Here is a 27822-nt window from a genome sequence, read left to right as displayed (position 1 = left end):
TTAGCTATTGAATAATTTGACCAGGATTCAGATAGTTCATGGCTACTTCTTAATCTTAGGGTATTCGGGTCATCTAATGTTAATTGAATCCACCTTGCTTTTGTAATTTTACATTCAGAATTTCTTTTTATAAGCTCAGTGATTTCCATAAAATTTTTAAAATCTTTCAGCTTCATTTCACAAATTTTAAAGGAATTTTCAGTTTTTGCTTTTTTTATCATATTAATAACATCTTCTGGAGTATAAAGTTTTGAAATTCGCTTCTTTTTTTCAATAAGAGCAAAGTCTCTATCACAAGGTAGAAAACTATGCCCTGATGTTAAAAATTTTTGATTAACTTCTGTAAAGTAGTTTAATTTTATTAAATAATAGCAGAGGCTTAATATAGTCCAATTATTGTTCTGTCCAACACATCTGTCTGACCATAATATAAGTTTTTTAATTTCACCCGCTTCAAGGGGTTTAAAATTAGATGTTATATATTTTAATATACACGATGCAATTTCTGCTGAACCTCTCTTCCCAATATGCTCGTGCCATAAAAACATATTACCAATATTTCCCCCCATATTGTGTATACAAAAGTTATAGTTTGAATATTGGCGTTGGTAGTACACATCCGAGTGTGTTAAATTTGGTGTAAGTATTACCTGTTGTACAGGCCGAACGAAGGAGGAGAAGGCTAGGAACGGGACTTTGAGGTCTCTCGCCTTTCTGTCTAAGAAGGCAAAGGCTGATTCTTCAAAGTTCTCGTCAAGGGAGAGGCTCCTGCTCAGAAGGCACCGACAAAGCGTCGCTAAATTCGAGAGAATATACGGCCCCGTTGGTGACGTTCTGGGTTGGTCCACTCCCTGGAGACAACAGGTGGATGCTGCAATCAACCCGACTAACACTTAAAAGAGTGATGGGTCGATAGCAACATCAACCTGCAGTCTGCCGAAAGGCAAAGAGGGTGGTATCCCGGAAACCAATGCGCTCATGTCTTCGGAGGTCAAAGGTCTACCACACAAAAACCCTAGCAAGGTGGACACGACACCAGGTAAGGTAAAGAGGACCGGTAAACTTCCGGCCCGCTCTCCTACTGACCTCCGCAAGAACGTCAGTAAGGGAAAGGGCTCCGGTAGTGACCGACCCTCCAAACCAGTGTTGTCAAAGTCACCTAGCACAAAGATAAGGTCTGGTCCATCCCCGGCTGGCGCTCCTAAAGGTCCCCGTAAGGAGACAATTAAGAGAGCCAGATCTGGTGATGATCAACCCTCTTCATCCAGTAAGAAGGTGAAGAAGTCAACCAGCCTAGATGTATGCCTTCAAGTGGCAGTCATTGATCGGAATGATCCAGATGGGAGGATCAGTACCGATTTCTGGCAATCAATTGAAGGTAGGCTGATTGATGAAATCGCCATCTTTGAGGGTGAGTCGGAGGATGTATCCTTCAATGGTGCAGACTGGGTTAAGGGCGTGAAGGTTGTCAATTGCGGAAACAAGAACTCCTTGGAATTCTTAAAATCGGCAATTGGCAAATGTAGCGACATTAACCCAGCAGCAAAGCTTGAGGTGATACAAGCTTCCGAACTGCCACTACGGTCAATAGTAACAGTGTGGATTCCACCACCCGTAAGAACGGTGCAAACCATACTGGCAGTATTGGCCAAACAGAATGGTAGACTTCTTACAGACCAATGGAGACATGTGAACTCACTGGTTTGTAAGGAGAATACTGGCAAGGACTTTCGATTCGCAGTGGATCGTAAGTCCTTAGAAATCCTGGATGAGATGGGGGGGTTGCTAAATTTGGTCTTGGCACTGTCAGGTTCCGGTACCCGAAACATTACAGAACCAATGAAGTTGCTAGTGGTGCAGATAAACCAGCAGATAAAATGTGTTTCAATAAGTATAAGGCTGATCTCAAAAGGGCTAAAAGGATTTCATGGTCCCAGTACTGTGAATCCATAGACAATGTCAACGAGTTATCAAGATTCCGACGGATATTATCTAAGGACCCAAGGGTCATACGGTATATCCAAAGGAGTGATAACTCATGGACTGAGTCTAGCTCTGAGACCCTAGCTCTGCTAATGGTTGCTAAATTTGGTCTTGGCACTGTCAGGTTCCGGTACCCGAAACATGACAGAACCAAAGAAGTTGCTAGTGGTGCAGATAAACCTGCATCACTGTGAAGCAGCTTCAGCCGATTTAGTAACCTTCCTCATCGATTCACAGACGGACGTGGCCCTTATCCAGGAACCTTGGATTAACAACAATAAGGTTCTTGGTTTAAGGGTCAAAGGTTACACCTTATTTGTCCCGTCTTCCGAGGACAAGGTAAGGACTTGTATCCTGGCAAAGAATGAATTAGGTTTTCTCATTTCTCATTCTTTTAGGAGCGGTGACATAACCGTAATAAACAGAGAAGCCAATGGTAGGCGTACGCTCACACTGGCTTCGGTGTATATGCCGTACGAGGCGACTGACCCACCCGGCTCTGAGGTGCGTGAGCTGACGGCATATGCGAAAAGAAAAAGTGCGATCCTTGTGATGGGCTGTGATGCTAATGCTCATCATTGCCAATGGGGCAGCAAGGATATCAACAAAAGAGGTGAGTTAATATTTGACTTTATAACTGATAATAATCTCATCATCTGTAACAAGGGCGATACGCCGACGTTCAGGAACAAGGATAGGGAGGCAGTTATAGATTTAACTTTAATTAACCGTTTAGAAGATCTCGTTAGGGATTGGAAGGTTGCAACGGACTGTTCATTCTCGGACCATAGTCGCATTACCTTCACACTGGATTTTGTCTTGGCTAGGAGTCCACCTTTTAGGGATCCTAGGAAAACAAATTGGGGAACCTTTAATGATAGGGTAGAGTCTGTATTGGCACAACGGGCCTTGTGCGATTTGTTGCCAACTGATTTCGAGGGGGTTGTGAACAAGTTCACAGACCTACTTAAGGGAAGCTATGAGCTATCTTGTCCGGTTACTTTCCCGGGCAAAACAGAGCAACCTAAGTGGTGGACCAAGGAACTTAGACTTCAAAGGTCGACTGTTAGGAAATTGTTCAATAGGGCCAAGCTTACAGGTCGAGAAATTGACTGGAACAACTATAAAATGTGTTTCAATAAGTATAAGGCTGATCTCAAATGGGCTAAAAGGATTTCATGGTCCCAGTACTGTGAATCCATAGACAATGTCAACGAGTTATCAAGATTCCGACGGATATTATCTAAGGACCCAAGGGTCATAGGGTATATCCAAAGGAGTGATAACTCATGGACTGAGTCTAGCTCTGAGACCCTAGCTCTGCTAATGGAAACACATTTTCCGGGTTGTCTTGCAACTGAAGATGTGGTTGACGACCAACGGGACTTCTAGTCTGTGGCGCCAAGTAGCACCTACAGTTGCATAGAGGAGATAGTCACTAGGGAAAAGCTAGTATGGGCGGTTAATTCATTCGACCCCTTCAAGTCACCGGGGCCGGATGGTATATTTCCAGCTCTACTAAAGAACTTGCCTCAGGACGCTATATCTCTTCTGATGAAGATTTTTAAGAGATGCCTTGGTAGTAGGTATTTACCAAAGAGGTGGAGGGAGGTTAGGGTTATTTTCATACCCAAGGCCGGTAAGGTAAGCCACTCAAAGCCAAAGGATTTTAGACCTATCAGCCTGTCTTTTCTTTTGAAGACACTTGAGAGACTGATAGATCTACATCTAAGGAACAATATTGATACTCGCCTCATTAGTGGCGCTCAACATGCCTACCTTAAGGGTAAATCTGTTGAGAGTGCACTGCATGAGGTGGTAAGTTGTGTTGAGCACGGCTTGAAGAATAAGTATTATACTCTGGCTGCGTTTTTGGACATTGAGGAAGCCTTCAATAATATAAGGATTGAGGCTATTAGAGATTCGCTTATAGGGCTCGGAGTTCAGGACTTCCTGGTGAGTTGGATAGTCTGTATGCTTAGCAGTAGAATTATTAACTCGACCCTAGGGGATCATTGCATTAGGAGAAGGGTTACCAGGGGGACACCACAGGGAGGTGTTTTATCTCCTCTTCTGTGGCTACTAGCGGTTAACGGTATCCTAAGGCTATTTGAATCTAAGGGTAGGAAGATAGTTGCCTATGCGGACGACGTGGTGATACTGGTCAAAGAAAAATTTCTATCCACGATCAGTGACATCATGGAGACTGCAGTAGGTGAACTCTCGCTATGGGCGAAAGATAAGGGACTGGGTGTTAATCCTTGTAAAACGGAACTGGTACTATTTACCAGAAGGTATAAGGTAGACAATTTCAGATTGCCAAAGTTAGATGGCGTCGAATTAGGTTTATCTAGAGGAGCTAAGTATTTAGGGATCTTCCTTGATAGCAAGCTGTCATGGAAGGAAAATACTCAGGAAAGAATGAAAAAGGGTCTCAATGCCTACTACACATGCAAGAATTCCATAGGGAAGAATTGGGGTCTGCAACCAGATATGGTAAATTGGATTTACACATCGGTTGTCAGGCCTATTCTAACTTATGGTTGCATTGTCTGGTGGGAGACATTGAGAAAGGACAGTTACAGGAAGTTGCTCAATAAAGCTCAAAGGTGTGCCTCCATTGGCATTACTGGTGCCATTAGAAGTACTCCGCAAGCGGCCTTGGACATCATTCTGAACCTGTCACCTATAGAACATTTTGTATCGGGTGTGGCGGCTAGGAATCTACTAAGACTCTACGAGTCTTCGTTAGTGACACCCTCGCGCGACAATCATACAAAAATTTTGTACGAAGTAGGTCTGCTTGATCAGGGTAATTCCCTTCACGGAATTACGGATTATGATATTACGACTCTAGACTTCGGGGAAACACCTTTGATAGAATTTCCAACTAGAGATGATTGGCTTGTATCCGATAGACTGTTTGGAGGGTGTGCAGTTTTCACTGACGGGTCCAAGATGGATACCGGCACGGGTGCCGGTGTCTATATCGCTGATATCAACATAAAACGGTCATTCAGACTCCCTGACGAATGTAGTGTCTTCCAAGCAGAGATCCTAGCGATCTGGAAAGCGACGGAACTGATTCGGAATCATATCGATCCGGGGTCGGTTGTGACAATTTATGTTGATAGTCAAGCTGCTCTTAGAGCATTGGATTGTCACACGGTACACTCGCACCTAGTTGTAGATTGCAGAAATGCCCTTAGGGACATTATGAGACTGTTTGTCATTAGATTGTGTTGGGTGCCAGGGCACTGTAATGTGCATGGTAATGAGGTTGCGGACGAACTAGCTAGATTAGGTTCGAACCTTGATATAGATGACAGGGAAAGGATGGTTAAACCACCCATTTGTCACTATAATAGGTTGATATTCGAAAGAATACGTGATATCATTAACCAGTCCTGGAATAGTAGATTGGATTGCAAAATATCAAAGGCCCTGTGGCCAAAACTTGATATGGGTGCTACCAAAATACTTATAGGACTGGACAGACGCAGTCTAAGGGTTCTGATAGGGATTCTAACTGGACACTGCTCAGTTAGAACCTTTGTTAGTAAGTGGGACAGTAGTGTACCGGACTATTGCAGGTTATGCGAGGATGAGGAGGAAGTAGAGACGATCGAGCATATTATTTGCCAGTGTCCTAGGATACAGAACCTCAGGTTGAAATGGCTAGGGAATAGGTTCCATGGCGAACTGGGGGAAATTGCGGGACTTAACCCTCGCAGTCTACTAGGTTTTGTCAAGGGAATTAGTCACTTCTTTAACTGGGCTTTATAGGGGGACATGGATTTTCTTTATTATATATATATATATATATATATATATATATATATATATATATATATATATATATATATATATATATATATACATATAATTATTTACTTATCTGTTATTTAATTATCTATTAATATGACCTCTTTACCATTTTCTTTCATTCTTGTGTTGTGGTAGCGTTTTTGGCTTCTCTGTTTTTGAATCTCCACTCTCTACCTATTTTCTTTTCTATTTTCTTTCATTCTTGTGTTGTAGAAGTGTTTTGGCTTCTATGTTTTGAATCTTCACTTCTTGAAGGGAATCACAATGGACCTTATGGTCTCCGAGTGGATATACACCGTTTTTTTTACGGTGTATAACCCTTCTTAACCTAACCTAACCTAACCTATTACCTGTTGTAAGTCGACGCATAAAACAACTAACGTATTTCTTCCGGTTGCCATATTAACATCAGCTTTTAATGTAGCATATGCAACTTCAGCTGTTTCCTGATGTTTTCCTAATTCATTGGAAATAGCGTTCATTTCTACTTCGTCATTTGAATTTATCATTTTTGTGAATAATTCGTCACACGTTTTGCATGTATCGGACCTGGGTAAGCCAAAGCCAAGTTTAAACTTTGTGTTAAATGTTCGAAGATATGATCTATATGTTATATTATCCATAGGGTATAATTATTTATACATTTCAAACATTTTTTTTACAGATAAGTCGGCAGGTAGATATTTTTTTTCCGATTTATGCCGGCTATAATGCGATTCCTGTGCCTCGAAACTATTTATATGATTAATCATGTTGTTTATTACATGAGTTAAAATTTTTTTTGGCCTGTTGTTATGGGAACCTCGCATATCAGTAAGTATGGTGCCGTTTTTTATTTTATTTATTATCACTCTTATTCTTTTTTCTTTAATCTGGAATGCCTCCAAAAATAATTTTTTGCACACTTTAATTTTGTTGGCATCTTTATATAAATAGTAAAGAATTGTGGTTTGACGTTTTGATATAATATTATTCGTTCTTTTTCTTTGAGGTTTCTTAATACATATGAGATCTTTAAGATACTGTTGTTGGATGTTGTAATTTTTTGAATAAAATTCATTGAAAATTACTCTTAATTCCTGATTAGTGAAATTTTTGCAATATTTTGATGCACTGGTACAATTACATATCTAAAAATAATTTATAAGTTTTTAAATACACAATGTTAATTCTATAATCACCATTTTTGGAGGACACTTCTTAGGTACAACTCTTCCATCTCTTCTTATATATTCTTTACCGGCGTTTTTTAGGGTCTTTCTATTATGATCTTTCCACTGCTCTACATTAAGTTTCCTTTTTCTATTTTTATTTATCTTATTTGTAATAGCGTCCATTATGCACGAAAATTTTATGACAACTTGAAGGTAAAACTGATTTTAAAGACAAAATAATCAAGTGTACCTATATAGAATGAAGAAAACGACAGTATTTCCTCATATATTTACCTAAAAAGTCCCACCTATTCGTTCTGGCTTAAAAGTATTCAAAGGGTGTAAGGACAGTTAAATTTTTCTATATATTTAAAAAATTGTTTGCTATAAGCGGTTTTCAGATTTTTTTGGTATATTAATCAATCAATTATAGTAATATGCATATAAAAATAGTATAATAACAATAGCATAGTAAAAATTGTACTTAGAAAAATCTTTCTTAGAAAAATCTTTAAATCGCACCTTATTGCGTTATTGTCAAAATCAGCGAACCACATTATTATCTTAGTTCATTATCAAATTGGATAGGACCTCTTTAACTAAAATAATCCGAAAATAACAAGATATAATAATTTTTTAAAATATAACTATAGTTATGGATATACGCCCTTCTTCTTGTCCACACTTTCATACTTAAATAATTCATTCAATAATAATCTTTTTTGCAATATAATTAAAAAATTAATAAATTTGAAATGTTTTCCAACCATTCTGCAAATTTGGTGCAATTAGAATTAAAATTTATACGATTTTTTACAGAAAAATACATTAAATTGCTAATATTTTTTACCCAAAAAAATAAATAGTATTTAAAAATCGTGCTTTTAAAACTATCTATTTTAGCGAAAAATTTATATTTTTCAATTTATTTTTTTATGAATAGATGTAAAAAGGTTAGTTTAATATAATTATGCGAAAAAACGCGATTTTGAAAAGGTGGTCTTTACGCCCTTATTCGCATCCATGCTTCAATTGATAATAATAACATTATGTGTCTACATTATAATAACAACAACAAAAGTTTATTTCCATTTCGCTGTGAGTTACAAGAAAATAATAACTGAATTAACTCCATATTTAGCTGTTTGAAACTTTAGCAACTTTTTGATCTTCTTATGAAAATCTTTGATCCTTTTGAGTTCCAAACACCTTTATGGAATAGATTAGTTACTAGTGTAGTTCGTAATGTATCCCAAGCGGATTTTAAGCCAATCTTTGATCCTTTTGAGTTCCAAACACCTTTATGGAATAGATTAGTTACTAGTGTAGTTCGTAATGTATCCCAAGCGGATTTTAAGCCATTCGCAAGCTGCAATGTTTTCTAAAACTGCGAGTTTCGACCCAGCGCTTCAATGCCGAACAACATCTCTAAGGGACTTGAGTCGGGAGATTTTGATGGACAATCAAATAATTTGGGTCCCATTACTCGATAATTACTCTTAAATCAACTTTGCCAAAGGTTTTGGTTCATTATCATGCTGATAAGGTAAGTTGTTCTGTTCGTTGTTCTCAATCATATAATTCATTTTGTTGGCGAAAAACGTCCCAAGAAGAAAAACAATCCAACTCTGTTTGTGTTTCAACATCAGGACTAACCCTTCTCTTCAAAAAACATGGCCACAGCCTTAAATTTTTGCTCTCCATTCATTATTGGGCCTTCACTAAAAGGATATGTTATAATATTTCCTTCAGCCTTTGAGCCTCACATACTTTGCCTGTATTTAAGAAGGAAAATGTGGATCCGTTTATAAATAAAACTGTTTTTTATCAGACTTGCGTAATCTATTTCAATATTCTACGCAAAATTGTACAAAATTTGTGAAAAAATCGAATTTCTTTAAGTAAACTCTGTGCCATGTCACTGCGGGATTCATATGCGGTTACATGATCGTACATTAAAGGCTTAAAAAAACATGGAGGTCAAACAATTAAGGTTGTGGGCAAGATTTTTGGTGAGTAGAGTAAGTATTGATGTTGAAATGCAAATAAAATTGGATTGTTTTACTTTCTGGGACATTTTTGGCCAACAAAAGCAACCATTGGATTAAGTACATTGAACAGAACAACTTACTTTAATGCGATTTCCAGCATGATAATGAACCAAAACCTTTGGCAAAGTTGATCTAAGAGTAGTTATCGGGATCCAAACTCTTTGATTGTCCATCAAAATCTCCCGACTCAAGTCCCTTAGAGCTTGCGAATGGCTTAAAATGCCCAAATCGGGAGGTACGGTTGTATGGGGGCTAGGTAAAATAATGGACCGATTTCAATAGGCTTCGTCCTTGTGCCAAAAAACATGCTTGGTCCAAATTTCATCAAATTATCTTGAAAATTGCGGCCTGTACCTTGCGCACAAGGTTTACATGGACAGCCAGCCGGACAGACGGACGGACAAAATGTGATTCTGAGTCGATCGGTATACTTAAAGGTGGGTGTAGGACCAATATTTTTGTGTGTTACAAACATCAGCACAAACGTATAATACCCTCCCCATTATAGTGGTGTAGGGTATAAAAACTGAGAACACAGAGTTAATACATATGGCTTCTTGCATATTTTTTCATGTGTGAAAATTACTGTTGCACTGTGTTATAGTAATTATTTTTCTAATTTTTTTATTTATATGTATATTTTAAAATGGAAATACCCATTAGTATATTTGGTATTTATAAGATTACAAAACTTATTTTTGTTGTTCAGGATTAGTTGCTCCAGATATAAATACTAACAGCACAACAGGAACGATATACATCCACTAAAATAAAAATAAAATTAATGCGTTTAAAAGTTGGCTAAATTGAAAATATTTGATAATAAAAATAAAAATATGTAATAACCAAACTTTTAATTATATTAAACAAATCAATTTTTAATATCCAGCAAAATCTGCTTACAATGACTACCATTAACTACTTTTTTAATGACTTACTCAAAATAAAGAAACAAAAATAAAAGTTACTTTTTATTTTTTTTATTTTTTGAGCACACGTTAGCAAATGTCAAGCAGTACATCGCACAGTGGTATAGGAAATAATGAAATTTGGTATGCACAAAGAGGAGGTGTTGTCGAGTTTAGGTTTTGAATTTGGACCTTATAGGCCAACCAGGGGCCCGGCGGGGGGTCCTCAAATTAAGACACCTCGGCTATGTTAAATTTTTAAAACGATCTTATTTCTTCATTTGAGTTCCGATTTAAAAAAAATTATATACGAATCTCCTCATCGAGCACTATAAAAAATGTTGTCGTAGCAGTAAATTATCTCTAATAGTTTAGGAGATATTCGCATTTGAAAATTAAAATTTTAACATTTTTACCGTCCTTACTTTAGTTTTTTGATAATAGCGGGTCCAAATATTCCCGATTTTTTTTATTCGCTTAACAACAAGTTTATATATCAAGCAGTGAAAGAATTATGTAAAAATCATGACTGAGTCCAAAGTTATAGGCATTTTAATTTAAAAAATTAAAAAAGGCGATTTTTTGCCATTTTTTTGGGAAAAAAGTATATTTTTCTTTTCAAGTTATCTAAAAAGTTTCTAAGAAGATGTATATAGAATTTATACTTTTTGGAAAGCTGACTTTACATAAAATACGATAAATGAAACAAAACCTAAAATTTTTTGATACCGAGGGGACCAGGTCCATCCAAAAAAAACCCTATTTTTTATGGAAAATTCAATTTTGAGCAAAAATTCGCAAATCGCATAGTCGATATCAAATTATAGTGACCTGTTTTATATGACCCAATATGTTCTTAATCATTTTGTAACGGGTTTCGATAACCCCGCCCCTGATATGGATATAATAGGCAAAAAACCAATAAATCCCATTTTTGGGATTTTTTAAAACTTTTTTGGTAATTCCGGGATTTCTAATAAGAAAATTTTTATTTAATTTTGGATTTTGAGTAAAAAAATCTACCCAACTGTAAAATTTCATCAAAAAATATTTATAAATAAAATTTTTATTGCAATTTGAAAAATTTGTATCTTCGCAAAAACTGACAAAAAAACATTTTTTAATTTTTTTTTAAAAGTACTCCGCGAATTTTTTAATTTTCAAAAATTATATAGTTTTGAAAAATAGACAAAATTACCTTTCCATTGATATATAACATGCCTACCTATTGTTTTTTAAGTGACAAATTAATTAGGGAAAACTCAACATCTTTTAGAGAATTTACCTAGTACTATTATTTTCATCCATACCTTTGTTAGGCATGTTTTACTACCTAAATTTTTATGAATTTTTACAGCCACTTTTTACGATTAATCTTTTATTCTTTATCCCTAAAAAAATTAACAAGTATTTATTTTATATAAAAATAGTCTTTATTTATTTTTTTATAAATTAATATAATTTTGTAAAATAATCGGTATCACAGTAGTCCATATCTAAAAGATAAAGTAAATCTTTAAATTCATGAATATTTTCAAATGCTAACGTTTTGTAGCAAATCCAACGTTTCCTTATAGTAGATAAAACAGGATCAGAAGATAGAATCAGATTATTAAAAATATCTTCATTTTGATACTGCCTAGAACACTTCCTTGAGCTAAACTGATGAATATGCTTAAAGTCTCTAAAGGCAGAATATTATGCTCTATGATGACCTTTCCATGACATAATATCTTGTGAACTGTAGGTGTCATTTCTTTCCAGGGATATAATTCCAAAAGTAATTTAGAAACTTTTGTAGAGTACTCTCCAAATTTTGTTGCGTTCACTTTATGCTTGCTATTTATCGCCATTAGAATAATATTGACCTTTTGCAGTAAATCCATATTAATTCCGGTTATTTCGGAAGTAGTTTCAAAATGTTTGAAAAAACGTCTAGCGGTATTACCATCCATTTGTGCTTTCATATCAATATTTAATCCCATCCGCTTTTTAAATTCCTCTTGAATTCTTCTTTTCTCACTGGCTCTCATTTCCATTAACTCCTTATTGTTATTTGCACTTTTGTTTGCATTTTCCGGTATGCTTCTGTACTTTAAATCATATGCTAAATGTAGAAAATGTTCCAGAAATCGTATGCGAGCATGTAGGGGGGATATTCCAAATTGTAATGTTTCCTCATTTATTGACCTTTGCTTGGAAATATTCGAAAATTCTGATTTTTTATCACCACATATGTAGCAGTAGTTTTAAATCATAGGACATGTTAAACGAATAATTTTCTATTTCGATTGTTATAGGTTCCAAGTTTTTAATTTCTGCTTCAATACGATTTATCAAATCTTGCGTTGTTGTTTTGGATTCTTTTATATACTCAAAGCTTATTGGCCTACAAAAAGCTTTGGATCCTGGAGTCGAATTCTTCCAAATATCATCGAAACTGGTTGATGGAGAATCGCTGTCAGCATACTTTCGAATTCTTAATGGAACTAGCGATGCCATTAATACACTTTTATACTCGGAAGATGATTCACTTGTGTTGATTTGTTTATATTCCGAGAGTGCTGATAATCCATCACATCCCCACTTACAAATGAGTTGAAGATCACAAGAATTTATTTTTTTAGTTGGTCTGAAGAAAAGTCAGAAGCAATCCTTAAAGCAGTATTTTCGAGTAGAGCGCCGAGTCCAATAACAGCCTTCCGATCAGTTATTTCAATAGGAGATGGTATAATGCTTTTCTTCTTTTCATTTATTTTGTCATATGATGGTAAAACATCCACTCCTTTTTCAGATAGCGCCTTTCTTAACGTTATGTAGTTATCACGACTTAATCCCAGCTGCAACATAAGCGCAATAGCTTCTTCCTCAGTGAACGTTGTATCAGATGATGGTGTGGGTATACTCTCTACAATTCTTTTCAGTCGTCTTGGTGATGCGGTTGGAAGAATATTTGCAATTTTTATGGCATCCAAAGGCTGTTTTTCTTTTCTTAACATTGCTTTAAAAGTGTCCGAAACTTCTTCGTTAGATAAGGTTTCTAGTGAAGTTGATAACCTTCTCCTCTTTGATTTTGAACTCAAATCCTCATACTGCTTGCACCAACAGTTGATACGCAAATAGCAACTTCTACACATTCATCCAGCCAATCAGAAAATTTCGACGTTTCCTTATGTAATGAATTTTTCCTCAATAGGTCACTTTAATAAGCTACCTATTAAAGTGACCTATAGGGGTAAAAATCATTACAGTTTAAAAAATAATACCTGAACATTTTTTAATATATATAACAAATTTAAGAGTTAACCTTATGGATGAAAATAATAGTGCTAGGTAAATTTTCTAAAAGATGTTGAGTTTTCCCTAATTAATTTGTCACTTAAAAAACATTAGGTAGGCATCTTATATATCAATGGAAAGGTAATTTTGTTTATTTTTCAAAACTGTATATAATTTTTGAAAATTAAAAAATTCGCGGAATACTTTTTTTTTTAAAAAAATTAAAAAATGTTTTTTATTCAGTTTTTGCGAAGATACAAATTTTTCAAATTGCAATAAAAATTTTATTTATGAATATTTTTTGATGAAATTTTACAGTTAGGTAGATTTTTTAACTCAAAATCCAAAATTAAATAAAAATTTCGAATTTTCTTATTAGAAATCCCGGAATTCCCAAAAAAGTTTTAAAAAATCCCAAAAATTGGATTTTTTGGTTTTTTGCCTATTATATCCATACCAGGGGCGGGGTTATCGAAACCCGTTACAAAATGATTAAGAAAATTGAATTTTCCATAAAAAATAGGGTTTTTTTGGATGGACCTGGTCCCCTCGGTATCAAAAATTTTTAGGTTTTGTTTCATTTATCGTATTTTATGTAAAGTCAGCTTTCCAAAAAGTATAAATTCTATATACATCTTCTTAGAAATTTTTTAGATAACTTAAAAAGAAAAAGATACTTTTTTCCCGAAAAAATGGCAAAAAATCGCTTTTTTTTTAATTTTTTAAATTAAAATGCCTATAACTTTGGACTCAGTCATGATTTTTACATAATTCTTTCACTGCATGATATATAAACTTGTTGTTAAGCGAATAAAAAAATGGCGAAAATCGGGAATATTTGGACCCGCTATTATCAAAAAACAAAAGTAAGGACGGTAAAAATTTTAAAATTTTAATTTTCAAATGCGAATATCTCCTAAACTATAAGAGATAATTTACTGCTACATTTTTTATAGTGCTCGATGAGGAGATTCTATATACGAAATTTTATTTAAATCGGAACTCAAATGAAGAAATAGGATCGTTTTTAACATAGCCGAGGTGTCCTAATTTGAGGACCCCCCGCCGTGCCCCTGGTTGGCCTATAAGGTCCAAATTCAAAACCTAAACTCGACAACACCTCCTCTTTGTGCATACCAAATTTCATTAAAATCGGATTAACCGTTTAGAAGTTACCGAATTATTTCCCTCTTTTTTTTTCCTATACCACTGTGCATCGTTCAACTAGCATACGGAAGGTGCTGAGTTCATCTCCAGTCTGCAGTGAATTTGTAAGCAAATATTTTGCTGGGTGTAAAATGCATAAAAAATGATTTACATATGGTTTGGAAATAACATTCATATTTTATAAATTATTTTAAAAATAAAATACTTACATATTTTGCAAAGAATCCCCTGTTGTCTTTATTTTCCCCACGCTCTCTTGCTTCACGTTCTCTTTCAATTTTTTGAATAAAACTTGCCGTGTCTGGTATTGGAGCAAGTTCAGTATGTTTAATCAACACCTCTGTATTGAATTTGGTCGTAGACAAATTGGAAAAATCTAACATTGAACAATCCGTAAAATCTCCGTCAGAAGTTGACAAAGACAGTGCGTTAACGTAGCCATTGGCATCAATAGAAATCCATAGTTCATCGTTTAATTGGCTACTGAGTAAATTACATGCTTTGTTTGCTGTAAAAAATGTGCGTTTTGATCCATTTGGATATTCCACAACTGCTTTTAAACGATAAAATCCATCAGACACTGAAATAGCCTTTTTTATAAATATTAAAAGTTAATCATTAGTTTAATTTTAGCACTATATACAGTGTCTCACAAAAATACTCGAATTTAGTATTTTTACTTTACTATTACTGTTATTTTATGATGCTAATCGGATGATGACAATGGCATTAGCCCCGTTATCTCCACCTCCGATTATCGTTTAACCTGTGGATATTCTGCTGGTTAAAATATTTTTTGGATGAAAACTGTCAATTTAACCTTACGATAAAATTGAGATAATGGGGGTTATTAGTCAGTTAGAAAGAAATACACCTACACCTCTATCGGGCCTGTTTTGCGCTCCTCAACCAATGTCTATCAGACTAGAATACTAACCTTTAAAATACCGGCGGCCACAAAAGTAATATTTAAATTTTTGCTTTTATATTTTATTAATTAAGAAATAAAAAAAGTAATTCTTACTGTATAAGCACTTAAAATGTCCAAAGGAAAAAAGTTGGACAATTCAGAGTAAAACATTTATTTCTCTATACCCAAGGCCGAACAATTAAATACATATCGGAAATGTTTGATAGATTCCTATTAACAATAAGTATATTGTTATTACACGCATGGAATATAGAAATTCCGTCGAATATTTACCATTATCAGGTCGTCAAATAGTGGCTGTCATAGTTTGAGGTTTTGTGTCCGCCCACGATGTTGGACTGCTAGAATTTATTAATGTAATTATAGACTAGAAGGTCTAATAGTAAATTTTAAAGCAGAATTTGCATGTCAGTACCACCAAAATGGGGCTACAACCCAATCAATTTATTTTTCAATAAAAAACGCTAAGTATCTTCTTTCACCAAATTTCCAATGGAGGTAATGACGGGACTTTAACTCCATTGGAAAATTTGTGGTCATATTTATAACAACTCATAATGCTGTTCTAAATACATATGATGTATTCACAAAATTCGAATACTTTTGTTAAGCAATTTTATGGACTTTAAAAAAAGGCTAAATTAGTTTAAGGCCCATTATTACAACTTGCCAATAACTAAAGGTAGGATTTTTAAGTTGCGTGATTATGACTTTGTCTCTGAATATATTCCAATTTTTCTACGTTGTAATTATACTAATTATTTATACCTACGTTTACTATTACATTTTTACAAGGTTATGAAATTCAGGCAGACAAATAGTCTTGTTAATGAAATTTCAAATTGAGGAACCTTGTTTTCATCTTTCAATTTTTGAGCATTCATTTAAATTAAGGATTTCCCGCACTTGGAATCAATTACCATCGGAACTTAAATTATTCTCATATTCCATCTCTACTTATAAAAATAAAGTTTTAGAATATCTATCTTCTGTTGATATTTGAATATGTACATTAGGGTGGGTCGAAAAAAAAAGTTGAGTCAGTCACCCCCTACGATTAAAGATATGTTAATAACACTTTAATTTTGTTGGCATCTTTATATAAATAGTAAAGAATTGTGGTTTGACGTTTTGATATAATATTATTCGTTCTTTTTCTTTGAGGTTTCTTAATACATATGAGATCTTTAAGATACTGTTGTTGGATGTTGTAATTTTTTGAATAAAATTCATTGAAAATGACTCTTAATTCCTGATTAGTGAAATTTTTGCAATATTTTGATGCACTGGTACAATTACATATCTAAAAATAATTTATAAGTTTTTAAATACACAATGTTAATTCTATAATCACCATTTTTGGAGGACACTTCTTAGGTACAACTCTTCCATCTCTTCTTATATATTCTTTACCGGCGTTTTTTAGGGTCTTTCTATTATGATCTTTCCACTGCTCTACATTAAGTTTCCTTTTTCTATTTTTATTTATCTTATTTGTAATAGCGTCCATTATGCACGAAAATTTTATGACAACTTGAAGGTAAAACTGATTTTAAAGACAAAATAATCAAGTGTACCTATATAGAATGAAGAAAACGACAGTATTTCCTCATATATTTACCTAAAAAGTCCCACCTATTCGTTCTGGCTTAAAAGTATTCAAAGGGTGTAAGGACAGTTAAATTTTTCTATATATTTAAAAAATTGTTTGCTATAAGCGGTTTTCAGATTTTTTTGGTATATTAATCAATCAATTATAGTAATATGCATATAAAAATAGTATAATAACAATAGCATAGTAAAAATTGTACTTAGAAAAATCTTTCTTAGAAAAATCTTTAAATCGCACCTTATTGCGTTATTGTCAAAATCAGCGAACCACATTATTATCTTAGTTCATTATCAAATTGGATAGGACCTCTTTAACTAAAATAATCCGAAAATAACAAGATATAATAATTTTTTAAAATATAACTATAGTTATGGATATACGCCCTTCTTCTTGTCCACACTTTCATACTTAAATAATTCATTCAATAATAATCTTTTTTGCAATATAATTAAAAAATTAATAAATTTGAAATGTTTTCCAACCATTCTGCAAATTTGGTGCAATTAGAATTAAAATTTATACGATTTTTTACAGAAAAATACATTAAATTGCTAATATTTTTTACCCAAAAAAATAAATAGTATTTAAAAATCGTGCTTTTAAAACTATCTATTTTAGCGAAAAATTTATATTTTTCAATTTATTTTTTTATGAATAGATGTAAAAAGGTTAGTTTAATATAATTATGCGAAAAAACGCGATTTTGAAAAGGTGGTCTTTACGCCCTTATTCGCATCCATGCTTCAATTGATAATAATAACATTATGTGTCTACATTATAATAACAACAACAAAAGTTTATTTCCATTTCGCTGTGAGTTACAAGAAAATAATAACTGAATTAACTCCATATTTAGCTGTTTGAAACTTTAGCAACTTTTTGATCTTCTTATGAAAATCTTTGATCCTTTTGAGTTCCAAACACCTTTATGGAATAGATTAGTTACTAGTGTAGTTCGTAATGTATCCCAAGCGGATTTTAAGCCAATCTTTGATCCTTTTGAGTTCCAAACACCTTTATGGAATAGATTAGTTACTAGTGTAGTTCGTAATGTATCCCAAGCGGATTTTAAGCCATTCGCAAGCTGCAATGTTTTCTAAAACTGCGAGTTTCGACCCAGCGCTTCAATGCCGAACAACATCTCTAAGGGACTTGAGTCGGGAGATTTTGATGGACAATCAAATAATTTGGGTCCCATTACTCGATAATTACTCTTAAATCAACTTTGCCAAAGGTTTTGGTTCATTATCATGCTGATAAGGTAAGTTGTTCTGTTCGTTGTTCTCAATCATATAATTCATTTTGTTGGCGAAAAACGTCCCAAGAAGAAAAACAATCCAACTCTGTTTGTGTTTCAACATCAGGACTAACCCTTCTCTTCAAAAAACATGGCCACAGCCTTAAATTTTTGCTCTCCATTCATTATTGGGCCTTCACTAAAAGGATATGTTATAATATTTCCTTCAGCCTTTGAGCCTCACATACTTTGCCTGTATTTAAGAAGGAAAATGTGGATCCGTTTATAAATAAAACTGTTTTTTATCAGACTTGCGTAATCTATTTCAATATTCTACGCAAAATTGTACAAAATTTGTGAAAAAATCGAATTTCTTTAAGTAAACTCTGTGCCATGTCACTGCGGGATTCATATGCGGTTACATGATCGTACATTAAAGGCTTAAAAAAACATGGAGGTCAAACAATTAAGGTTGTGGGCAAGATTTTTGGTGAGTAGAGTAAGTATTGATGTTGAAATGCAAATAAAATTGGATTGTTTTACTTTCTGGGACATTTTTGGCCAACAAAAGCAACCATAGGATTAAGTACATTGAACAGAACAACTTACTTTAATGCGATTTCCAGCATGATAATGAACCAAAACCTTTGGCAAAGTTGATCTAAGAGTAGTTATCGGGATCCAAACTCTTTGATTGTCCATCAAAATCTCCCGACTCAAGTCCCTTAGAGCTTGCGAATGGCTTAAAATGCCCAAATCGGGAGGTACGGTTGTATGGGGGCTAGGTAAAATAATGGACCGATTTCAATAGGCTTCGTCCTTGTGCCAAAAAACATGCTTGGTCCAAATTTCATCAAATTATCTTGAAAATTGCGGCCTGTACCTTGCGCACAAGGTTTACATGGACAGCCAGCCGGACAGACGGACGGACAAAATGTGATTCTGAGTCGATCGGTATACTTAAAGGTGGGTGTAGGACCAATATTTTTGTGTGTTACAAACATCAGCACAAACGTATAATACCCTCCCCATTATAGTGGTGTAGGGTATAAAAACTGAGAACACAGAGTTAATACATATGGCTTCTTGCATATTTTTTCATGTGTGAAAATTACTGTTGCACTGTGTTATAGTAATTATTTTTCTAATTTTTTTATTTATATGTATATTTTAAAATGGAAATACCCATTAGTATATTTGGTATTTATAAGATTACAAAACTTATTTTTGTTGTTCAGGATTAGTTGCTCCAGATATAAATACTAACAGCACAACAGGAACGATATACATCCACTAAAATAAAAATAAAATTAATGCGTTTAAAAGTTGGCTAAATTGAAAATATTTGATAATAAAAATAAAAATATGTAATAACCAAACTTTTAATTATATTAAACAAATCAATTTTTAATATCCAGCAAAATCTGCTTACAATGACTACCATTAACTACTTTTTTAATGACTTACTCAAAATAAAGAAACAAAAATAAAAGTTACTTTTTATTTTTTTTATTTTTTGAGCACACGTTAGCAAATGTCAAGCAGTACATCGCACAGTGGTATAGGAAATAATGAAATTTGGTATGCACAAAGAGGAGGTGTTGTCGAGTTTAGGTTTTGAATTTGGACCTTATAGGCCAACCAGGGGCCCGGCGGGGGGTCCTCAAATTAAGACACCTCGGCTATGTTAAATTTTTAAAACGATCTTATTTCTTCATTTGAGTTCCGATTTAAAAAAAATTATATACGAATCTCCTCATCGAGCACTATAAAAAATGTTGTCGTAGCAGTAAATTATCTCTAATAGTTTAGGAGATATTCGCATTTGAAAATTAAAATTTTAACATTTTTACCGTCCTTACTTTAGTTTTTTGATAATAGCGGGTCCAAATATTCCCGATTTTTTTTATTCGCTTAACAACAAGTTTATATATCAAGCAGTGAAAGAATTATGTAAAAATCATGACTGAGTCCAAAGTTATAGGCATTTTAATTTAAAAAATTAAAAAAAGGCGATTTTTTGCCATTTTTTTGGGAAAAAAGTATATTTTTCTTTTCAAGTTATCTAAAAAGTTTCTAAGAAGATGTATATAGAATTTATACTTTTTGGAAAGCTGACTTTACATAAAATACGATAAATGAAACAAAACCTAAAATTTTTTGATACCGAGGGGACCAGGTCCATCCAAAAAAAACCCTATTTTTTATGGAAAATTCAATTTTGAGCAAAAATTCGCAAATCGCATAGTCGATATCAAATTATAGTGACCTGTTTTATATGACCCAATATGTTCTTAATCATTTTGTAACGGGTTTCGATAACCCCGCCCCTGATATGGATATAATAGGCAAAAAACCAATAAATCCCATTTTTGGGATTTTTTAAAACTTTTTTGGTAATTCCGGGATTTCTAATAAGAAAATTTTTATTTAATTTTGGATTTTGAGTAAAAAAATCTACCCAACTGTAAAATTTCATCAAAAAATATTTATAAATAAAATTTTTATTGCAATTTGAAAAATTTGTATCTTCGCAAAAACTGACAAAAAAACATTTTTTAATTTTTTTTTAAAAGTACTCCGCGAATTTTTTAATTTTCAAAAATTATATAGTTTTGAAAAATAGACAAAATTACCTTTCCATTGATATATAACATGCCTACCTATTGTTTTTTAAGTGACAAATTAATTAGGGAAAACTCAACATCTTTTAGAGAATTTACCTAGTACTATTATTTTCATCCATACCTTTGTTAGGCATGTTTTACTACCTAAATTTTTATGAATTTTTACAGCCACTTTTTACGATTAATCTTTTATTCTTTATCCCTAAAAAAATTAACAAGTATTTATTTTATATAAAAATAGTCTTTATTTATTTTTTTATAAATTAATATAATTTTGTAAAATAATCGGTATCACAGTAGTCCATATCTAAAAGATAAAGTAAATCTTTAAATTCATGAATATTTTCAAATGCTAACGTTTTGTAGCAAATCCAACGTTTCCTTATAGTAGATAAAACAGGATCAGAAGATAGAATCAGATTATTAAAAATATCTTCATTTTGATACTGCCTAGAACACTTCCTTGAGCTAAACTGATGAATATGCTTAAAGTCTCTAAAGGCAGAATATTATGCTCTATGATGACCTTTCCATGACATAATATCTTGTGAACTGTAGGTGTCATTTCTTTCCAGGGATATAATTCCAAAAGTAATTTAGAAACTTTTGTAGAGTACTCTCCAAATTTTGTTGCGTTCACTTTATGCTTGCTATTTATCGCCATTAGAATAATATTGACCTTTTGCAGTAAATCCATATTAATTCCGGTTATTTCGGAAGTAGTTTCAAAATGTTTGAAAAAACGTCTAGCGGTATTACCATCCATTTGTGCTTTCATATCAATATTTAATCCCATCCGCTTTTTAAATTCCTCTTGAATTCTTCTTTTCTCACTGGCTCTCATTTCCATTAACTCCTTATTGTTATTTGCACTTTTGTTTGCATTTTCCGGTATGCTTCTGTACTTTAAATCATATGCTAAATGTAGAAAATGTTCCAGAAATCGTATGCGAGCATGTAGGGGGGATATTCCAAATTGTAATGTTTCCTCATTTATTGACCTTTGCTTGGAAATATTCGAAAATTCTGATTTTTTATCACCACATATGTAGCAGTAGTTTTAAATCATAGGACATGTTAAACGAATAATTTTCTATTTCGATTGTTATAGGTTCCAAGTTTTTAATTTCTGCTTCAATACGATTTATCAAATCTTGCGTTGTTGTTTTGGATTCTTTTATATACTCAAAGCTTATTGGCCTACAAAAAGCTTTGGATCCTGGAGTCGAATTCTTCCAAATATCATCGAAACTGGTTGATGGAGAATCGCTGTCAGCATACTTTCGAATTCTTAATGGAACTAGCGATGCCATTAATACACTTTTATACTCGGAAGATGATTCACTTGTGTTGATTTGTTTATATTCCGAGAGTGCTGATAATCCATCACATCCCCACTTACAAATGAGTTGAAGATCACAAGAATTTATTTTTTTAGTTGGTCTGAAGAAAAGTCAGAAGCAATCCTTAAAGCAGTATTTTCGAGTAGAGTGCCGAGTCCAATAACAGCCTTCCGATCAGTTATTTCAATAGGAGATGGTATAATGCTTTTCTTCTTTTCATTTATTTTGTCATATGATGGTAAAACATCCACTCCTTTTTCAGATAGCGCCTTTCTTAACGTTATGTAGTTATCACGACTTAATCCCAGCTGCAACATAAGCGCAATAGCTTCTTCCTCAGTGAACGTTGTATCAGATGATGGTGTGGGTATACTCTCTACAATTCTTTTCAGTCGTCTTGGTGATGCGGTTGGAAGAATATTTGCAATTTTTATGGCATCCAAAGGCTGTTTTTCTTTTCTTAACATTGCTTTAAAAGTGTCCGAAACTTCTTCGTTAGATAAGGTTTCTAGTGAAGTTGATAACCTTCTCCTCTTTGATTTTGAACTCAAATCCTCATACTGCTTGCACCAACAGTTGATACGCAAATAGCAACTTCTACACATTCATCCAGCCAATCAGAAAATTTCGACGTTTCCTTATGTAATGAATTTTTCCTCAATAGGTCACTTTAATAAGCTACCTATTAAAGTGACCTATAGGGGTAAAAATCATTACAGTTTAAAAAATAATACCTGAACATTTTTTAATATATATAACAAATTTAAGAGTTAACCTTATGGATGAAAATAATAGTGCTAGGTAAATTTTCTAAAAGATGTTGAGTTTTCCCTAATTAATTTGTCACTTAAAAAACATTAGGTAGGCATCTTATATATCAATGGAAAGGTAATTTTGTTTATTTTTCAAAACTGTATATAATTTTTGAAAATTAAAAAATTCGCGGAATACTTTTTTTTTTTTAAAATTAAAAAATGTTTTTTATTCAGTTTTTGCGAAGATACAAATTTTTCAAATTGCAATAAAAATTTTATTTATGAATATTTTTTGATGAAATTTTACAGTTAGGTAGATTTTTTAACTCAAAATCCAAAATTAAATAAAAATTTCGAATTTTCTTATTAGAAATCCCGGAATTCCCAAAAAAGTTTTAAAAAATCCCAAAAATTGGATTTTTTGGTTTTTTGCCTATTATATCCATACCAGGGGCGGGGTTATCGAAACCCGTTACAAAATGATTAAGAAAATTGAATTTTCCATAAAAAATAGGGTTTTTTTGGATGGACCTGGTCCCCTCGGTATCAAAAATTTTTAGGTTTTGTTTCATTTATCGTATTTTATGTAAAGTCAGCTTTCCAAAAAGTATAAATTCTATATACATCTTCTTAGAAATTTTTTAGATAACTTAAAAAGAAAAAGATACTTTTTTCCCGAAAAAATGGCAAAAAATCGCTTTTTTTTTAATTTTTTAAATTAAAATGCCTATAACTTTGGACTCAGTCATGATTTTTACATAATTCTTTCACTGCATGATATATAAACTTGTTGTTAAGCGAATAAAAAAATGGCGAAAATCGGGAATATTTGGACCCGCTATTATCAAAAAACAAAAGTAAGGACGGTAAAAATTTTAAAATTTTAATTTTCAAATGCGAATATCTCCTAAACTATAAGAGATAATTTACTGCTACATTTTTTATAGTGCTCGATGAGGAGATTCTATATACGAAATTTTATTTAAATCGGAACTCAAATGAAGAAATAGGATCGTTTTTAACATAGCCGAGGTGTCCTAATTTGAGGACCCCCCGCCGTGCCCCTGGTTGGCCTATAAGGTCCAAATTCAAAACCTAAACTCGACAACACCTCCTCTTTGTGCATACCAAATTTCATTAAAATCGGATTAACCGTTTAGAAGTTACCGAATTATTTCCCTCTTTTTTTTTTCCTATACCACTGTGCATAGTTCAACTAGCATACGGAAGGTGCTGAGTTCATCTCCAGTCTGCAGTGAATTTGTAAGCAAATATTTTGCTGGGTGTAAAATGCATAAAAAATGATTTACATATGGTTTGGAAATAACATTCATATTTTATAAATTATTTTAAAAATAAAATACTTACATATTTTGCAAAGAATCCCCTGTTGTCTTTATTTTCCCCACGCTCTCTTGCTTCACGTTCTCTTTCAATTTTTTGAATAAAACTTGCCGTGTCTGGTATTGGAGCAAGTTCAGTATGTTTAATCAACACCTCTGTATTGAATTTGGTCGTAGACAAATTGGAAAAATCTAACATTGAACAATCCGTAAAATCTCCGTCAGAAGTTGACAAAGACAGTGCGTTAACGTAGCCATTGGCATCAATAGAAATCCATAGTTCATCGTTTAATTGGCTACTGAGTAAATTACATGCTTTGTTTGCTGTAAAAAATGTGCGTTTTGATCCATTTGGATATTCCACAACTGCTTTTAAACGATAAAATCCATCAGACACTGAAATAGCCTTTTTTATAAATATTAAAAGTTAATCATTAGTTTAATTTTAGCACTATATACAGTGTCTCACAAAAATACTCGAATTTAGTATTTTTACTTTACTATTACTGTTATTTTATGATGCTAATCGGATGATGACAATGGCATTAGCCCCGTTATCTCCACCTCCGATTATCGTTTAACCTGTGGATATTCTGCTGGTTAAAATATTTTTTGGATGAAAACTGTCAATTTAACCTTACGATAAAATTGAGATAATGGGGGTTATTAGTCAGTTAGAAAGAAATACACCTACACCTCTATCGGGCCTGTTTTGCGCTCCTCAACCAATGTCTATCAGACTAGAATACTAACCTTTAAAATACCGGCGGCCACAAAAGTAATATTTAAATTTTTGCTTTTATATTTTATTAATTAAGAAATAAAAAAAGTAATTCTTACTGTATAAGCACTTAAAATGTCCAAAGGAAAAAAGTTGGACAATTCAGAGTAAAACATTTATTTCTCTATACCCAAGGCCGAACAATTAAATACATATCGGAAATGTTTGATAGATTCCTATTAACAATAAGGTGTGTTTCAGAATTATAAGAACACTTTTTACTATAATATTTTTCTTAAAAATGTTTAATAAATTTTATAAATTATTTTGGAAACATGATCATCATTAAACGTGCTTTTGATGGATATGCAATTTGTCTCCATTTCTTTCGTAATTTCTAATATTTTTCAAATAACAAGTTGGTCTGTGTTTCAAAATTATAAAAACACTTCATTATTTTTTAAAAATTAAACACAATTTTAAAAAATTATTTGGTAATTCGGCCTCCCTTATATTTTAGAAGATTAAATATTCCAGAATTCACACTTTTTACTAAAGTTTTTATAATATTTTGATAAATATTTGATGATTCCTGTGAAATTCCATTTTTTTGTAAATTAAGGCTTTCATACGTTGATTTCCCAAGTAAACTCGATTGGGTTGTATCCCCTAAAGACTTTCCATGGACTTTACATCTAGTTAGCACTGCTGACCACTCTAAAGCAGGTGTATTTTTGGTGTTAAACCAGTTTTTGAAAAATCTTATGTTGGGTATAAAGCATTTTCTTGCTGAAAATTTAGTTTTTTGTTGGACTTTGTGTCATGAAAAGCACAAAATTAATTTCTAGAGTTCTGGCGAAGGACGTGCTGTTAATTTTACATGAATGAAATTGGAATTGGAGGCAGACGTCGGAGCAAAAAGCTGCACTAACCATCAGCAACCCATCACTAAAATTTCTCTTGGGAAAGTGTAGGGAATCCTTGCTCATATCTCCCCAATATCCTTATTTTCTATCTGGATTCCGCTTTTTTCCTTCGAAAATATAAACTGATGTAAAATTTATAGTTATTTTCCCATTTACAAAAAAATAGATAAAGTCATATTTGGATGTAATTTACTTGCATGTTTTCTTTCGCGAACTGGAGCTTTGCAGTAACATGATGGGGTAGTAACCGCGGAATTTTAATTATTTTGAATTATTTATTTCTGAAATTGTCCTCCACACTGTTATTTTAGGCACTGAAACGCCAATCTGAGCTTTTATATATTTTAAACTCAAAGTTGAATTGTTCTTTTTACGAATAATATGGGGTATTTCTCGCTGGGAAAGAGTTTTCTGTCATGCTGATCACTTGGTTTGTGCTCAATTATCACGATAAATAAAAAAAAATAACAACATTCTCAATCCTATCCAATTTCTGAGCAATTTGCCTAAATTTCAAAAGTTGGTCTTTTATGGCCGAAATTTTACCTTTTGCAGGGTCAGAATGAAAAAAATCTACATGGTACATCAAAGACACAATTTATTTCTTTATTTTAGGACCAATTATATCCAAGATTTTTGGCCTACTAAGTTGCATAATAGGTTTTTAATGATTTGGTTTTATAATTATGCAACATTAAAATAACGGAAAACTTCCAGAAATGCAACAACAATAATCTCAAAATTATTTTTTTGTATATGTATAAATAGTAAATGCAAAAATGTATTATTTGTACAAATTTTTTGTAGATCCATTCAATACTTGAAGAGAAATTCGAAAAATATATTTGTTCTTATAATTTTGAAACACACTATATATTGTTATTACACGCATGGAATATAGAAATTCCGTCGAATATTTACCATTATCAGGTCGTCAAATAGTGGCTGTCATAGTTTGAGGTTTTGTGTCCGCCCACGATGTTGGACTGCTAGAATTTATTAATGTAATTATAGACTAGAAGGTCTAATAGTAAATTTTAAAGCAGAATTTGCATGTCAGTACCACCAAAATGGGGCTACAACCCAATCAATTTATTTTTCAATAAAAAACGCTAAGTATCTTCTTTCACCAAATTTCCAATGGAGGTAATGACGGGACTTTAACTCCATTGGAAAATTTGTGGTCATATTTATAACAACTCATAATGCTGTTCTAAATACATATGATGTATTCACAAAATTCGAATACTTTTGTTAAGCAATTTTATGGACTTTAAAAAAAGGCTAAATTAGTTTAAGGCCCATTATTACAACTTGCCAATAACTAAAGGTAGGATTTTTAAGTTGCGTGATTATGACTTTGTCTCTGAATATATTCCAATTTTTCTACGTTGTAATTATACTAATTATTTATACCTACGTTTACTATTACATTTTTACAAGGTTATGAAATTCAGGCAGACAAATAGTCTTGTTAATGAAATTTCAAATTGAGGAACCTTGTTTTCATCTTTCAATTTTTGAGCATTCATTTAAATTAAGGATTTCCCGCACTTGGAATCAATTACCATCGGAACTTAAATTATTATCATATTCCATCTCTACTTATAAAAATAAAGTTTTAGAATATCTATCTTCTGTTGATATTTGAATATGTACATTAGGGTGGGTCGAAAAAAAAGTTGAGTCAGTCACCCCCTACGATTAAAGATATGTTAATAACATTTCAAAAAATATAAAAATATTTTTTTGCCACGCCTAGAAATACCGCCCTTTTTGTTTTTTATATATAACGTCGCCATATCAATATTTATGGCTTGACTGTAGCTATATTTCACTCTCTGACAATTTTTTAATTCGACGCATATTCTATGCTCGACTTCTGATATCTCGGATCCTTCCCCAAAATCTAAAATTGTGGCTGTACTGTAATAAAGTACATTTAATTATATGAGCT

At 32.9% G+C, this 27822-nt stretch overlaps 2 protein-coding genes across 2 annotated transcripts in view; both read right to left on the bottom strand.

Annotated features, from left to right (window-relative positions):
• Positions 1 to 9623: 9623 nt before the first annotated feature.
• LOC119601087 (ER membrane protein complex subunit 10-like) lies at positions 9624 to 14963 on the bottom strand (the record flags this gene model as incomplete). Its single annotated transcript, XM_037951808.1, has 2 exons — positions 9624 to 9780; positions 14580 to 14963. Coding segments are annotated over 2 exons (456 nt in total), but the record flags the coding sequence as incomplete, so codon positions are not given.
• Positions 14964 to 19286: 4323 nt separating this feature from the next.
• The window catches only part of LOC119600841 (ER membrane protein complex subunit 10-like), a 29982-nt gene continuing 21446 nt past the window's right edge, over positions 19287 to 27822 (bottom strand). Inside the window, exons 3-4 of the mRNA XM_037951419.1 lie at positions 24244 to 24624; positions 19287 to 19443 (exon numbers count right to left, since the gene is read on the bottom strand). Of these exons, the coding sequence (XP_037807347.1) occupies positions 19372 to 19443; positions 24244 to 24624 (453 nt within the window). The 3' untranslated portion in view covers positions 19287 to 19371. The remainder of the gene's footprint in view (positions 19444 to 24243; positions 24625 to 27822) is intronic.

This window comes from Lucilia sericata, unplaced genomic scaffold (assembly GCF_015586225.1).
Source record: "Lucilia sericata isolate MDLA Ls3-8-SP2 unplaced genomic scaffold, ASM1558622v1 Contig000005F_arrow, whole genome shotgun sequence".
Taxonomy (NCBI): Eukaryota; Metazoa; Arthropoda; class Insecta; order Diptera; family Calliphoridae; genus Lucilia; species Lucilia sericata.
This window is presented reverse-complemented; position numbering and strand designations above follow the sequence as displayed.